Source organism: Solea senegalensis, linkage group LG14 (assembly GCF_019176455.1).
Source record: "Solea senegalensis isolate Sse05_10M linkage group LG14, IFAPA_SoseM_1, whole genome shotgun sequence".
Taxonomy (NCBI): Eukaryota; Metazoa; Chordata; class Actinopteri; order Pleuronectiformes; family Soleidae; genus Solea; species Solea senegalensis.
Window position 1 is genome coordinate 2,642,971 of NC_058034.1, and position 17,353 is coordinate 2,660,323.

Genomic DNA, 17,353 nt, shown 5'->3' on the forward strand with positions numbered 1-17,353 from the left:
AAGTTGGCAGCTAACATGCTGCTGTGAGGCAAAATTTGAGACAAAAAAAGTGGTGTGAAAGTGTAAACAAATATTTCACACGTCTTAATCAGAAGATGGGTCCCTATGCAAGAGGAACCGATAAATGTGTGACCGTAGACTGTCCTGCATGTTTTAGAAGTTGCCCTGCTCCAACACACCTGATTCAAATGGTCAGCTCGTCATCAAGCTCTGCAAGAGTCTGATAACGAGCCATTCATTTGAATCAGGTGTGTTGGAGCAGGGAAACCTGTAATCCTGACTCCTCAGGGACCAGGATTAGACGTTTGCAGAAACACTGCATTAGGCAGAGAGTTTTTGACAGTGAGAAGCCTCATGAGAATCTCATACAGGAGTGACCAGTCACACGGACACAGGCGCAGATCTAGTCTGGTTGAACTCTAACATGGTGAGGATGGCGTATTCAGTTAGGCAACCAATCACGAATGGGTTCTGGAGACAGGCTTAACACGATGACGAGAGAGAAGCAACGTCTGGCAGCTTTTGAATACATCATCAACATGGTGAACACCGAAGAGCAGCTGTCGTGTGATTTGGCTGTTGTCTCCATTTTAAATTGAGCGACTTGCTCCACTGAGTTTCCCCAGGCAAAAGTCATTAGACGCCATTACTAGACATCCATCGCTCCTAGAAAACTACAGCAAGCACGTTTGTTGACAAGTTTTCCATCGCTCTGCACACAGCGTCGGAATTATTCGTCTGTCTGGTTATACGTCTATCAAATGGCATACAAAGTGTTTTGATGCATGTTTGTTGGTCACGTCTCTTGTTGGTCACCCTTCTGTTACCATCCTGACATCGCCGACAGGATTTGGCATGCGGACTTCTCATTACTGTAACTCCTAGACAGTTTGTGATATCTCCAAAATTCAATTTGTAGTGATCTGTCCATGGTGTGACTCCGCCTTTTCGCCCTATGTCAGCAGAGCTGAGATTGGCACAGAACCCTGCACAACCCTCATGTGGCGGATAAAGCGGTAGAAGACAGATGGATGAGAAATAGAGCCTTGCGCCCATATACTTGTCATTACAGTAGCCTTCAGGACTTCTGCATTTGTGACGTCAGCTTCTCAGAACCGTAATTCCTGAAAGGTTGAATAACTGCCAGATATCGAAAGTGAAAGTTATCTTGAAAAAAGGAGCAGCTCTCACTCATAAGAGAGAGTTAATCTCAAATGGTTTTGAGATTAACTGGTGAGTAGCCAGGCTAGTAGTAGTAGTGCAGATCCAAAACTCATCAATTACATAAAGGTACTCGTCATTTATATAAAAATCCGTCCTCATTAGTAACTTAAGTAGTAGCTAAATCCCCTCACTGTTCTTTCTCCTGTTCCATTTACTAATGTTCCAACTGTCAGTTCACATCAGCTGACTTATAACTTAACTGTGTGACGTTGGTCTGGATTCTGCTGGCCTTGCACGTGTGCAGACGAGTGGATGTCATCATTGCAGGGCTTACGACCGGGTTGTTGGGTGTCACACGGAGTTCCATGGTGGTCCACATGGAATGTGGTTACCAAACCAGACCCCTTTTTTGCAAACTTGATGTCAGTTCACTTGACCTGATCCTTGAGGTCAGTGATGGAACGTGGATCTTCTTATATTTCACTTCGCTCCCCTCCAGTAGCTGCCTCAGGCTTGAGATGTGACAAATCTCCAACACAACTACAGTCACAAGCCACATGAAAAAGAGACTAAGCCCATTAAGGTTAACAAGGGCATTGACTGTGGCAATAAATACAAATGGTTTCATGTTACAATGATTAATGGACCTTTTGTTGTGGTCTGGCCTGTACATACATGGAAACTTTTATTATTAGCCATTTATGATGAAATAAGGAGCATTGCAATCATTAAAAACCTCCATAATCTCACTGTATTTATTTAAATTAGCTTTTATTTGTTAAAACCATAAGTGGACTCCTGCTTTAATTAAAGAATTAATTAAAGCAGAGATTTTCAATTATTCATTAGTGTTAATGACAAACTCTTCAGTACAAAAATGACCATAATATTTACTGTAAGATGTGGAAAAGCTATGGTTGGACTATTAAAGGTGCACTGTGTAAATATTTCTGCTCAATGAAAGCTGATTCTTTGTAACAGTTAATCGATTATTTGTTCATTAATTTGCTATAAAAAAAAAAAACTATTTTGATAACTGATTAATTGCTTCTTACATGTGAACATTTTCTGGTTTCTTTTCTCCTCTATGATGATAAATAAACTCACATGTCCCACCTTTGTCTGACATTTAAAGGACCAAACAACCAATCAATTCATTGACAAAAAAAATAGATTTATCAGTCATAAAAATAATTGTTACTCTTAAACGTGCTGGGCTCACTTGCCTTTTCACACTCTAAACTAAACTTGTATTGCGTTGCTTTAAAGTATCAGTGTGGAGGTTTTAATGGCTAATGCTTTTTATGATCACATTGTGTTTGCACTGCACAGCATATGTTTGTGCCAGTGGTTTCAGGCTATTCAACAGTTGGTGGTGGTAATGAGCCAGAGTAACAAAATTGAGAATGTAAACAAGAGAAGCGGCCCACTTAACTCAGATGTTGTGCTGCATCACTTCTCACAACTAACGTGCAATGTGTTACTGTTTTGTCTAAAACATCTAGACCCTCAATAAATCTGCTAGCACGCACACTAAAAATGGGTTCATGAGTGTCTTTCGTAGGTGGCGGCAGACGGTAATGGTGAAAATTCCCAAGCAACACCATTGTCTCATTTTCTAGCAATCAAGCGACGGTTCATACCATCAAAACAACAAAAAAACAGACGATTAAAAAAAAAAAACTCTTACTTTTGGGTAGCATGAAAAGAAAAATCATTTCTTTCTGAGTGCATGGAATGACTCTGAATGAAAGGATTTTTCCTTGATGAGTATCTGTCACCAACCAACTTGTCTGAGTCTTAATAGAAAGTCAGAGAGAGGCATGTATCGCTAAAGTGAGCCGGTCCTGGAAAAATAGCAGAGAAAGTGTAGCCAGAATTCACAGTTCCTTGACATCCAATGACGTCCAGTGTCTTATGGGCGGTGCTTTGACAAAAGGGCCTACAGGAGAGGCTGAGATGTTTCCGTTGCATTTTGATGAAAGTGCAGCTTGCCGTTGCTAGCTCTTCTAGACTTGCAGACCATAGCTTTAATCCCGACTCGTGTACAGGTGCAGTTCTGCTGTTTTATAGCAGGAAAAACTGAGCAGAAATAAATGAATTAAGAGAATCAAGACAAGAAATACTCTTCATGGTTGTTCTCACTTAGGGCTTTTTATTCACATTGGGGGGTTTTTGTTAATAGCTGTTGATTGTCCGGTTCATTCAGTCAGTGGTAACCCTCAGAAGATCCGAAGTGTTTGTCACATAACTGCTCATAAATAATAGCCCTGTCTGCCACCGTGCTCTCAGCCGGCCCCCAATGAGACAACCTGCACAGCTGGTAAATAACTGGCCGGATCGATAGCTGTCATCGCAGCTCAGTGAGCCCCAGCATTGTGAAATGTCTGAGGGAGGTCTGTAGTGAAGGGATGCAGATGTGCTCTGCAGTCATTTATCATTCCTTAAATGAGGGTCTTTTATGAATCTGTGGCACGCTGGGTGACAGTTATAACCCACTTTTTCACTTTATGTTTCCGAAAAACAGGAAATTCCTTTATATAGTCCCCGCATTATAGAAGTAGGGCTGAACAAATTAGGGGAACCTCATCTGACACACACTGCAGTTGGATTGGCGATATATTTTGTTTAATGTCGAGCTTCAGTTCAGTGTTCACTGGGTAATGGAAAACTTATATAATAATAACTTTTAAGAGTGGCAGAAATTGGAAATACTATGGTTGTGTTTGTACAAGTGCAGAATAGAAAAAGCCTTTTTACGTGACCTTGTTCTTTAGGCAATGGTTTTGCTTTCTGGAGGCCCGGCATCTTGAGCTGACGTGTTTCTACAGCAGCCTGAATGGCTTTGACCGCAAGATTCCGATCAAAATAAAAGGGGAAACGGCAAAGAGAGTGGAAGTATGGGGAGTTGTGAAAGAGAGTCCTGCTGGAAATTATTATTAGAAGAAGAAGAAGGAGAAGAAGGAGAGTGTTTACATCATTTCTGCTACGCGAAGGCCACTGTAGTTCTCTGGTGTTTTAGGGAAAGGAAGGGTTCAGAGGAATTTGCAAACTGAAGTTTCACTATTAATTGAGAAGATTTTAGACATTTCCTTCCTAAACGTTGGAGATTAACTCATCTTTTTAACTTATCTGCAGTTGTTCGGCATTGTTGCCTTTGACTCTTGACTCTTTGTCTCTTCCTGTAACGACACTCGTCAGTCTGACGACGTCACGCATAGAATCAGCTCAGCTCGGGTTGTAAAAAAAAGTAGCAGGTACTATGTGTGAGTGAAAACACGCCGCTATTCTTACACACTGGATCTTTAGAAATATGATCGGCCTCCAGTGCATGTATTAGATTTTTATTTGGCGTATAGAGCAATCAAAAATCCAACAAATATCTTATAAGCTGTGACTGTGTTATTGATGCTTACAAATAAAGTAAGTTGAATGTGAAAATAATAATTGGACTAAAGGTAGTTAATTCACGCATGATGAGGATGTTTTGGATTTGTGAAATGACCTGACAGGTCAAATGTGCTGAGTCATGTTATTCTGATTGGCTAATTGTGTTATTTTTCAACTTGCATTCTGATTTTTAAACAATTAATTATTCAGGAGCGTTGCATTTACACTGAATTCTTAGTATTTACACCTTGTTTTGAGTGTGGAAAAAAATCACAAGATTTATTTAAAGAACTAACATAATCAGGTTCCTTTTGGTTAATTAAAAAAGCTCTTGTCAACTGAGAGACACTGTTTGGTTGTGTGAGTAAATCACAAAAAGTATCCACAGGGAGGAATAGATTGAGTCATCTTGGTTCAGTTAGAAAACCCACCTGCATAAACAGTGGCCCCTGCTGGCTCCACCCGGACATGGTCTCCTGTCAGGGTCAACACCTCCCTGCACATAAACACATTCTCTCTGTTGCTGGAGTCCTGCTGGGGCTGGATTCCTCTCTGCCGTCTCAACATCCACCTCTGTCCACAGAGGAGCTCTTATCCGCTTCCTGGCTCTCCCGCCATGAAACGTGTGCACTTTCTAAACATTTTCTCTCATCAAGGAAGAGTCTGTAGGTGGATCAGGCTCTCTGTGTTTCCAGGTCCTATTTAGTGGTAGTGTTTGGTCAAGAGATTTCCTTCAGGGTGTCATTCACCTAAACCATTTGGCTGCTGAGGTGGAAAGGACGGGAATATATCATGGTTTGCCTCGGAGGCAAAATTACACAGGAGATGGACAACACTGCGTGCTGCAGAAGGGAAGTGCATGTTGCCAATACATTGATTTGAAGACATAACCTGTATGAATCTTCATTATGTACACCACATGCGTTTAAATATAGGTCTGTGTTACCACACGAGGAAACAGCAGGGAGACCTGCATCCTCTGTAAAGCAGTGTTTTGCATTGTCGTGGTAGACAAAGAGATGCCAAATAAGTTTTATCTCCGACCCAACAATTTGTGCAGTCATTTGTTTTTGTTGTTGTTGTTGTCTTCACATTGCTCGTGGCACCCTGTCCCGCCCCCCCCCACCACACACACACACACGCACACACACACTCAGATTTTCAAATGTCTGTTTGCAGGGGGATGTGTCAGCTCCTAACAGATGACCCAGTTTCTTACTCACGCACAATCTTCCCAACACTGAAAGGCCCCTCTACGTACATTACACGCCGGTGAATGCTCTGAAATCCATCCCTTTATTACAGCATGAGATCTGAATGGCTGTGGAAAATGTCATTTGTGGAAAAGGTTAATTTTTAATTAGCGTCGGCTGCTCTGTACACAGCTGCTCTACAGTCGACTGTTATTTTTTTCCCCCCTGCATTTAATTGGAGCTGAAACGGCATGACCTATTTTGTTTGCAGAGAATGTATACTTTATCTGTGCCTCCTCAGAAGGTGGCCTTGAGCTCGATTTGCAGCGCGGCGATGATTCCTCTCCAAGTGTAATGCATTACAGATTACTCATAACCCGTTTAACGTTGCGAGCAGAAAATTCATCAACTGGATTACGTAAAGCCACGAACATGTGATTCCTCTCACAGACTTAACAGGTTCTTAAATTAAACATTCAGCTGCCAGAAAAATGACAAAGCAACTTTCCCGCGAGTGTTTTTTTTCTTCTTATGTTTGAAGTGAAATATCCACTCGGTCCTCAACGCTGCTCAGAGAGGCATCTTGACATCACCCTAGTTTCCCCTGCTGTTATCATGAATGTAACTCTCAGCTCTTTCAGGTCACTCATAGGAATGAATCACAGTTATCTGCTGCTGTCAAAGGTCAATATTGAAGAGCACGGCCGCGTCACAATGACGTCGTCTCGACCGGAGCCATGTGAGGAAGCTTGTTCCCTGGCCTATAATGTGACTCTGCCCATGTGCTGCACAGACATAGGCACATGCGTCAAAAAAATCGTGCTTTTCCGAAGCTCTGGTGTCATGACTGTCCACTCAGGAGGACAGTTGATGGCTGGCGTCCTCCGCAGCCTCTGCTGGACCACGTGGCGTTTACTTCACATCGAGGCTGTCAGTCATGTTTTTAAGATTAGAGGTTGAGCTTTCCCTGCCAAGTTCAAATGGATATCAGGACACATGTTCTTAGAAAATGGAACTCACGCACACATACATTTGCTCAGCCAATCCCTTACACACCATTCATTTGGACAGCCTGAACAAAGCATGATTCCAAACCCTTAACCCTAATAGAAACCCAATTGTAACCCTTAAACCAAGTCTTAACTCTCTTTAGAAGTTGTGAGATGTCCTCGCAAAGATAGAATTTGTCCTCACACCCCGCTACATATCCCTAACCTCACTATAACCTAACGCTAACCTAACCTATACCCACAATTAACATCTCAATCTTAATTTCAACCGCAGCCAGGACCAGGCGTTGATCCTGATGAGTACTACTGTACAAAAAAGAGTGTTTATACTTGATCTTAAAAAGTCCTAAAAGTTTACACAAAGTAAAAGGAGTACACACACACACACACACACACACACACACACGGGTGAAAACAATTCCCTGCTTGCTCAGTATAATACAGCCGTCCTCTTTAAATTGATGGCTCTTGGAGTGCTTAACCCTTATGTTTGATTCTAGACACACGGCATGCTGAAGACCCCTCTCTCACACACACACACACACACACACACACACACACACACACACACACACAGTGAAAGCATGCTGCGTCTGATCCAGAAATCCTTTCATTGTTTTGCTAAAACGAAGTGGCCTAAGCCGCTGTAATCACTCTCTCTGTGTTATGGCAATAAATGCTTTTTTTTTCTCCTCTCTCTCTCTCCCCCAAATCCAATAAAAAATGTCAGTGGCTCATGAACCCTAACTAATGCAATCGTCCATTTGCTCTTGTTTTAATTATTACTGGTATTACTTCTAATAAGCCGTTTCCTTTTCAAAGGCTCTGTGTCCGTTTCAAATAATACCGCTGGGATTTAAGGAGACAAAAAGCCAGAATGTTAGATTGTGAGCCGAGTAAAGCCTCTCTCTTAAAGGCCTGAGTAAAAGCCGCTGTTCTATCGACACTTACGTGCATTTGGTATTGTAAAGTCCATCATCATTTAATCTGTGGATACATGTGCGTGTGTGTGATTATGTCGTCCTTAGGTTTGTGCTGATCGTGCAGGAATCACTAAGCTATTGTAAAAAGGAAAGACAATTGTTTTTGATGTAAGTTGCAGGAGGTAGAGCAGAAGCTCACTGATAGAGAGGTGAGTGCAGGGTTTTCAAGCACAGATTAGTGTTGTTTTGCAGTTGTCTTTCACCGGGCACTCTCCACTGTGCTTTTACTTTCCTCCCATCTGGTTATCACTTTCCGCTCAGTGGTTTGTGCTGTTTGTCTCTTTGTCTTTGCTCATGTCTTCTGAACCCTGCACAAACAAAATGTACTGGTGTAAATATGAAGATGCAGCTCGTGAGCGTATGAATGTGGAGTCTCCTCTTGTTTTGTGCGTGGAAGTATAAACCACAGTGATACTGCAACTCCTGGACATCATTTTAGGATAGAAAAGACGGGCTTGTTTGAGTCTAAGACAGACCAGAACCTGATCCCCTGTCCATGCACACACCAAGAGAATAAAGTGAATAACGTTTACGTGCAAACATAAACAGCCAAGGTAACGCTTGAGATATTGACTCTGTGTGTTTTTGGTACTTTTTACATTTCTCAGACAACGGGATCGCAATCAGCTATAGTCGCTAACTCGCCTGATGACACTTGTTTACGCGGTGATGGTCACAGAAGTTGTGTGCCTTTCATAATTTATGATTTAAACTCAGTATAAGTTACAGTCGAGGATTGTATTGATATCACAGTTAATTTGAGAGGATTTAAAGCAGAAATGGTCAACGGTTAGACTTAACCTTTGTATTGTGATTGTAAAACTGTGGAATACTGGAAGAAAAACATCTTTATATTGACGTCCCTTCACTGTAAGTCTTGATGTTATTCTATTGGCAACCGGGATGCAGGTTCAACAGCAAAAACTATGGCTAATTTAAGACACAAACCAAAACAAACGAAACAACTGCTTTACTCTGAAAACACCAGGGACACGGAGGTCGTCTGACGCTTCTACAACATTTTAGACAGTTTCACACAACAGAAAGTAGAAAACAGAAAAGAACCGAGTAGGTTTTTATGGATATGACTAATGCAGATGGCTCCATCAGTGAAGGAGAAATAAATAAAAACAACTGGTACAACTAGCCAGAAGACAATTCAGTCCATATCCAGCAATAATATTATTATTATTGTAATAATAATACATTTTGTGTCATATTTGAGTTAACTTATACTTATGAAGGTTGTTTACCTCCATATTCCTAATAACTAAGTGCATACACCAGTCAGACATCATATTAAAACATTCCTTACATTAAATTTTTCCGGTAATTGTTGCTTCATGTCAATTATTTCTTCGCTTTCAGTATCTAAACGTTTTATTTAACAATTCTCAGTGGCTTTGCTCACACGACACCCTGTACGCTGTTATGTCTGTTATGTATGCATTGAGTCATGTGCATATAGAAGGAGGGAGTTGATTGTCTCTATCAGATGAATTTCTGGATGCAGAAACGTTGCCCTTATCTTGTTCATGTTGTTTCATTAGTTGTGACCCGTGTCTCATCCCGCCCATTATCTCTCCTGCAAATCTGTGTTTCTTTTGTTCTACACGTAGTAGGCGATGATATGCAAAATAGTACCAGCTTCCTGTTCATTTGTTGTTCCACTTGCACGTGACAAAGGTGGTGGTTCAGATGCATGTTCAGATGAACGGTTGTCGCTCTTGTTCGCTCAGGAAAGACAGAGCCCAAGGTTTCGGTTCTTAGCAGGACCTCGTGAGAGGTGAGAGCATGCGCCGAGCCGAGCCCACCCCACACTCACCACTCCTCACTTAATCACTTCTGACACAATGCCAATTCCACAGTGGGTGGCTCGCACACAGCTTTATTCATAGATGTGGCAGTTGGGCAATGATCAAATCTGACACTCTGCTCACCTTTCAGTGTGATGCTACGTCAAGCAACACTGGGGTCACTCGCAGACACTTTTTAAACAACACTCTGGCAACCATTTGTCAGGCGGATGCCACTTGATGGTCCATCAGCACGTCTTTCGGCGGCATTACAAGTGACAGCCTCTCTGCCATTAAAAAGCAGAGGGCAGATGACCTGAAACTGTAAGTCTCAGTGTGGTGAGAAAAGTTAACCCAGTCACACAATGTAAGCGCTAACTTCAATGGAACTGCGAGTGAGTGTCCTGAGGGTGAAGGCAAACAATTGACTGAAGTGAGCCAGGCATAACTGAAAAATCACGTCTGCAGCACGTACATCTATAGCTGCCGTATGGTTACCATTGATGCCTCTAAAAAAGCTGAACGGGAACTGTGAAGCAATCATAAAGCATGCAGGGAAGCAATTTCTTTCTCTTATTCAAGTGAAAAATTATTCTGTGCTGTCACAAAAGACTCCCTAACAAGGTGCTTTAAACTCTCTGGCAGTGCATTGCTGTGGGGTGTCAAAAAGTGGATAAGGTTTAAATGAAGCTTAAACTCAAAAGTCTGTTTCTGGTAATAGCAGCATTTCATTCCCTCTCCAATTTGCTTTTGATGTGGAGCTAAGATTAACGGTGTTAAATCATTCTCTTCACTGTCTCAAAACGAACAACACATGCATAATGAGCTGAGTGTTGAGAACAGGAGTTTTTTTCTTTGAGCTCCACCGACATCGTGCACTGCTTTTATCTTTTCAGAAGTCAGCCGTGTGTACATATTACTCCACTGACCCCTGTGTGTTATTAAAAAAGAAAAAAACTGTACGTAGTCGTGTAGATGACAACGGAGGATTATCCAACCAGGCCGGAATGTTCCTGAAATAAACCTTTCTCAAGAGCTCAACGTGTTCTCTCACCAAATATGTTTGCATTAAAGGGCGGTTTCAACCATTTTTAACCACTTGGTCAAATGAAGAATAAACTTAAAATCATTATAATGCTGCTGTTTGTTTACAGAGTTGGATTCAATTTGACCAGTTTTATTTATTTATTAGATTTTTTCAGATCTTTTACTCTTTAAACGCAGTAAAAAGCAGAGTAGGTTTTTTTGTTTGTCTTTGACGTCAACTTTTTATCAATTTCATTTATTTTTTTCAATCCCAACTTCCTCAGTTGTTGTTTTCTCAGATCCACTGTCTGATGATCGAATAACACATTTATTTCTGGAAATATGTAAAAAAAAACTGTATATTTTTCAAGTGAAGTGGCCCTTTAACACTTATAACAAATACACGTGTTGTTTGAAACCTGCTCCGATACATACAATGAGTCCAGCTAATAAAAACGCAGCCATCAAGTCTTGCAATAGGATCTCTCCTTTTGAATACAAAAACATTTTTCACTCAATCTCCTATTGACTGGTCTGATTCCTTTATGTGCCACAGTTAAACCGCACATAAATTAGTCCAAATCTAGACAGGCGTCTAACATTCTCCGAGATCCCAGATGTCACAATTAAGAGCACCTCAAAGGTCAGCTCAGATCTAGGCTTGCGTTCCATTATTGAAAATCAAATCTATTGTAAAGATCTGGCTGAAGCCCAGATTTGGAGAAGGTCACTTGAGGGTCACTGATTTCTGAAAATGCTTGGCCATGCTGCAAGAATTGAGTCAAGTTCAGGCCTCCAGGGTGTTTGTAAAGGACTCACATACCTGTGAGGGGATTGCGCCATGAGCTAGGGAGGGGGGGATGAATGATTGGCAGAAAATGTCAGGCGCACCACATCAGCCTCGTACAGACGCACAGCAGGCAGATGCCAGAGACTGCATGATAAGAAGGAGCACAGGCTCACATGAAAAGAAAAGAGGAGACATCTTCATAGAGTTATGTCATCCCTCTGAAATCTGGCAGATTAGGCCTCAACATGACTCAAATCTTTTGTGCTCAGAGTATGTCTGAATGACTATGTCCTGACCTCTGACCCAGATGCTCAAGACTTTCAAAAGTAGCTTTCTTCTAATGCATCACCTCCTCTCCCTTTCTTTCTGTTATCATTATTTTCCAAACACAAGGATTAGTCAGGGTCACAGTTTTGTCCACATGCTTGAATTGCACAGAAGGTTATGTTCAACCTTCTGGGCTCCACACCACTGGGGCCTGAGCCAGGGTCAAATATCTCAGAGGAGAAAGGCAGACTGAAGTCTACCCGCTGCATGTTAATTACAGGAAACATGTTTTGTTTGACCTTGAGACATCCTGAATCTTCCTGTGTTATACAAGTCAGGTATTTGTGGATATTATCAGACTTTCAGATCATCGTTCATATTGTTCAGTTCTGATTCATTACAGCTCAAATTTGGAGTTTCACATTCATAACAATAAGTCTCTTGCATCAGACTTCCCTGTGGATGTGACTGCCCACTCAAACAGCGCTTATGCATACATTAGTACCTTTTTGCATGTGTCATCAACAACAGACAATATTGGTATTGAAGGGGGAGATGGGACATAAATGAAAGCTGTTGCGGCAAATTGTTAAGTGAGATTTAGCTTTAGTTCTGTGCTGTGGGTGCAAGTCGTTGATGACAGTGCTCAGCAAAAAGTGTTTTTCGCCCTTTATTCTCATCCTCATTCTTTCCCCGTTCCTTAATCCTTCTGGATTCTAATCCTTAGTTCTCTCTTGACGGTTCTTCGGCACGTAAGTTCAGAGACTCCCGTTGTCGCATTGATTTGGACGTGACCGTTCTCACTCATGGCAACATAATCAGATATATATCTGATGCAGGACCACATACTGAAGAGACTCAAGTCTGATTTAGCAGTGAATTTCTATGTAGATATGACTGCACTACAGACAAAGGGAGAGGAGGAAAGGAATTGGACTTCAAATGGGAGGGTTGCAGGTTCAAAGGACTGGTGTGCCCCCGAGCAAGGCACCCAATACCCCATAGCTTCATAGTACAGTCTAGGTGCTACCCACTCACTATCAGTAATTGTAGTGTGTGCAAATAAAATAAATTCTAATTCAAAGCATCACCTGAAAAAATAAGATATGAGTCACTTGAGCCTGATTATGTGAATTAAAAAAGCCATTATTGCACTTTTTAGCTTTGTGAGCTTACTTTTTCTTCTCTGGTTTTCAGAGCAGTGCTCCCATGGCCCACCCTGAAGATGAGCTGGAGCGCCTGACCAAGAAGATGCTCTTTGACATGGACAACCCCCCATCTGAGGAATATTTTGGTAAGACAGATCGCTTAACCCGCGCAGACGATTAAACCAATGATAGATAGGTTCCTTTTATCATTGTGAAAGATGTCACATTTAATATTGCACAGCACGTCTCTTCTCATCAAGGTACATTTGTTGTGTGCACTGTGAGTAAACTCCCCTCAACATTCGGCTGGATTGTATTGTAATGACTTATTTTCAGACACTCTGGCAGAATGGAGCCGTCACTGATGTGCTTTCCAAGCCCTCTATGGCTGCTATTAAAAAAAAAAGCCCTTTAGCATGTTTCTTGTGAAAGGACTGAGTGATATCAACACAAAAGCTGAAACGCTTAATGTCCCATGGTAGTTTTCAGCCTAAATCTGTTTCCCATGGTTTTCATTTTAACATTTGTGTGGGTAAGTAATGAGGCACGACGGCTAGTTTTCTCTTATGTGGCATCATGGCTTTCGGTAGCATTAGCACACAAGCTTGGTGGGTAGTACCACAAGGGCTTTTGTTAGCATTAGCACTCCGGGTATAAATAGATTATCTCTGCTGTTACTGAGAGGTAGATATATAATTACTTTAACTTGTAGTATAAACTTATTATTTTTCACACCAGTAAACATTGGAATTAAATGGCTTTTTGGTTAATTGTATCAGATGAACACCTAGCGCATACAGCCACTTGGAACTTCAGCGGCAACTGAGGAAAATTAGCAAAACGTCTTTCTCATAATGTCACTTGAAATATATCCGTTTTGAAGTAATTTCATTAAAAACTGTTAGACACTTTCCATTCCTACATGACGTAATCTGGGTTTAAGTCGACACGTCGGACATAGGACTAGCTCCATCACTGAGCTACCCCCATAAGAGCGATGAGATTCAGTTTCAGGCTAACGCAGGCGCGCTACCACCTGTTTCTTGTCACAGAAACACATGTTGTAGTTTTATATACCGCATGGATCATGTGTTTGTGCTTTAAACGAAACTTAAGAATATTGTAGTTTGTGCTCTAAATGTTGCTACATACACAGACATTAGTGTTTTTGACACAACAGCCACTTCAGAATGTAGCATTTATAGGTGAGAGTAGCAAAGTGGCTAAAATGAGCCCGTGACTCACTGTTTGATTCATGTGTCACCGACGGTGGCAGACCTTTGCAGACAAGCACAAGTCTGTTGCTTTCACACGGTGCAAAAAGCCATTCTGAAATCATTATCACATACAATGTGAGCTCATTAGTAGCACACATTCTCTAGACTTTCACTCTTATTTTGTGAATGTATAAAAAGACAACAGTTAGGCCTCCCATGTCTGTCCAAATCATATTGTTAAATAGACTTGCCACATTTCTGTTAATGAAGGCTAAATTAAACGGGTGTCACCGTAGTGACTCGCACGGTTTTGTATCATAAGAACAGTGGTTTTGGAAAAAGCATTATTGAGACTGTCGAGGACAGTGCAGGTGTGTAGGAGGCAGACGACGCTTATCTAATATTCTTGGCACTTCTTGTGCTTTTTATTTCCATGGCGTAGACACATCACATCTACCAGTCTGGGAAGCAGTCGTCAAGGTAGAGTCTCAAAACTGCACTGAGGTCAAAAAGTGGGAGACCACTTTCCCAGAATGGGAATTGGTACATCATCGTGACCAAAGGATGGCTTTGGACAGCTGACTTATTCACTGTCCAGCTGTTTGTTGTTTTGTTTTTCAAGTCTAATGATTTTAAATATATTCAAATATAGCTGCCAGGATTAAACAGCATTTTAATGCTATTTCACAAAATAGGATTCAAAAGATGAGGATTCTTTGCGTTTGTGTTCCATTTCTATTTTTCCACCCTCTTTACTCTCTGCTGCCAGCAAGTGCCATCCCTCTGATTCTCTCTTCTCTAGCCTTTAATCCCCTTTGCCCTGGAATTAGTTCCCATGCCCATTAGATACCTCACTCAACACATTCAGTAGGACTCCAGAGCAGGCTTTATATCGGCACATAATCACACAGCGCGCCATGATAATGTGTAGGTGTATTATAGCTACAAGAACATGTATTTAACTGGTATTAAAGGATATTCAGCTCCACACTGGTGTGCACTGATGTAAAGACCTTAATTGGTTCACATTAGACATAGGTCAAATGGATCTGCTGGCTTAAGCTAAGTGTAGTCATTTTACAGAGGACCGGCCCTCAAAGCCTTGTGGCCTAATTTTACATGTGTATGTGATGCAGACCTGGCGTGAACTCTCTGTCGACCACTGTACCGTACGCGCTGCCGTCGCGGTTTACCCGCTATGAGGTGACGGGCTGATGGGCTGCTAAAACAAGAGCATGGGAGTATTAGTCTCCCATATTAGTCTCTTTGTAATATTTATATTTTTCTTATGTATATTTATACTTTTTTTACAAAAGCATCTCTTTTTTACTTTTTACTTTATGCTGGTGTTTTTGAGTGGACAGCAAAGTAAGAATTTCATTGTACAGGGAAACGTGTTTCTTTACTGTGCATATGACAATAAACACTTTGAATCTTGAATCTTGAATCTTGGGAAATAGGTCAAATGTGATCTGAGGTAGGGATTGCGTGTGTATGCGCACCCTGCCGACAGTGGCGGGCTGTTACTGGATTGGAGAGGAGGGAGGAGGGTCATCTTGTGGTTTGACTGGGCCACAGCTGAGATAGAAAGAGGATGAGCAGGAACCCTCAACTGAGGTGACTGCAGGGACTCATTAGGAGAGAGTTCAAGCGCAGACACATGCTGCTCTGCAAATCCACAGAGCCTCCTTCCTCCTCCGCTGAATAATGTACATATAGTCACCACAGTGATGTAAAATGTGTCTGTGGCCTGGCATGTTTTCCCACTGTATGTCCCAGTATGTGGGAGAATTAGTCCCAGAGCACAAGACTTTTGTAATTATAAAGAATCTGATGGCACTCGAGTCTCTTCTTCTTTTGGCGGGGTACAGGGGGGAAAGAGCCAACAGTTGTTGAGACCCTAAGGCTAGTAATTAACAAGAATAATCAAAGTGGGGCTGCGATCTCTAGCGCACTACTGGACTGGATCATTGTCTTCATATAGGAAAAGTTTTATTGGTGTCACTAAAGTCTTTGATGAGCTTCTAATCTGAAACAGCTATAGTAGAGTTTTTTGTGGGTCCAGAGGGGGTTAATCGAATTAAATTAATGTTACACACCGGAAACTTTTCATTAGACGCAATCGAGCTCCGTCTGTAGCACAACCTCGTTATGTTCATTTACAACAGTGGCAGTTAACGGAGACTGTACAGGAAAAACCTGAAAATGATGCACACTATAAAAAAAGGCTTTTCTTGTAAGAAAACCCAGTTTGGATGCCAGAAATCCCCCTTGTAATTGAAGCTTCTGTGGAAAGCCACTGATTAGTCCTGATTTAGAGTTCCAGATTAGATTTGAGAAATCTAAAAGAGCCTTTTTTTTTTCTTTTTTTTTTTTCAAATGTCATCATCCATCATGTTTAATCCACTTATATTGTGCGTAGGTGTGCTGTGTTTGTGGAAATCTAATAAGACACAGCTACTCAGCTCGCAGTGCAGATGTCTTGGCATCGGAGGATCTTGAGATATTTTGTCATCACGACATTTCTGTCACCCAAAAACCAGGATGTAAAGCTGAATAATTGAAAGGATGAGATGGTTTGCATTATTTACAATTAGTGATGACGATCCTTATGTAGTGTAGTTCATTCTGCTGCAGAGAATCTGTTTTTGTTCCCCCTTTATTACCAAAATGACAAGTTGAGAATTTCTTTATGCGAGAGTTTCAGTTTTCCACTGTATAGAAAGTAAATAATTGATATGCAATCAATATTTATACAGAGTCATTTTCCAGAGAGATTTCCAAGCAGTTGCATAAATGTTTTTGTAATGTTATAACCGGATGGTTGAGAAATTAGCAGGGAGTCATACGAGCGTACTGTACTCCACACAGGACTCTCGGCTGTCGGGAAAGTCTTTCCTCCTGGTTTGAGCTCGCCTTTGTTTCACGATAAGAGCTGGAGAAGAAAAGGCATATTCTTTTTTCCTCATAATGTCAGCTGCTGGAGCCCTCATAATTTATGAGACACCTCACATGAAAAAGTGATGAGGAATCTTGGAAGAGATACAAATGGCAGTGGAGCTCCAGTAACGGCGCAGGCCAGAGGAGTCGGAGCAGATCAGCCGAGGTAATTGGGTCAGAAAAAGTTACAATTCACGCAGTGCGCCCGTGTGGAGCTGCCTCTCTGTCTTTGTAACACAACTGAGCATCACAACTTAATGTATTAATAGGCTTTCAGTTTAGACAGCTTTGTGCATTGTCTAACGTTCTCTGATGGAGTTAATTTGCATATTACTGAGGTCGCCCTCAGCAACCTCTTAGGAGTTTGCTTTTAGATGTGCCTCTACATGTCATAACAAGTGGGATGTGTGTCAGAGTAAAGCTTTTCCG

The 17,353-nt window shown here is 41.5% G+C and overlaps 1 protein-coding gene across 3 annotated transcripts in view; it reads left to right on the forward strand.

Annotated features, from left to right (window-relative positions):
* LOC122780680 (LIM domain containing preferred translocation partner in lipoma) overlaps window positions 1-17,353 on the forward strand; it is a 147,498-nt gene that overhangs the window by 95,095 nt on the left and 35,050 nt on the right. For all 3 annotated transcript variants that reach the window (XM_044043820.1, XM_044043821.1, XM_044043822.1), the window contains one exon: window positions 12,817-12,913. In XM_044043820.1, coding sequence (XP_043899755.1) covers window positions 12,817-12,913 — 97 coding nt within the window. The remainder of the gene's footprint in view (window positions 1-12,816; window positions 12,914-17,353) is intronic.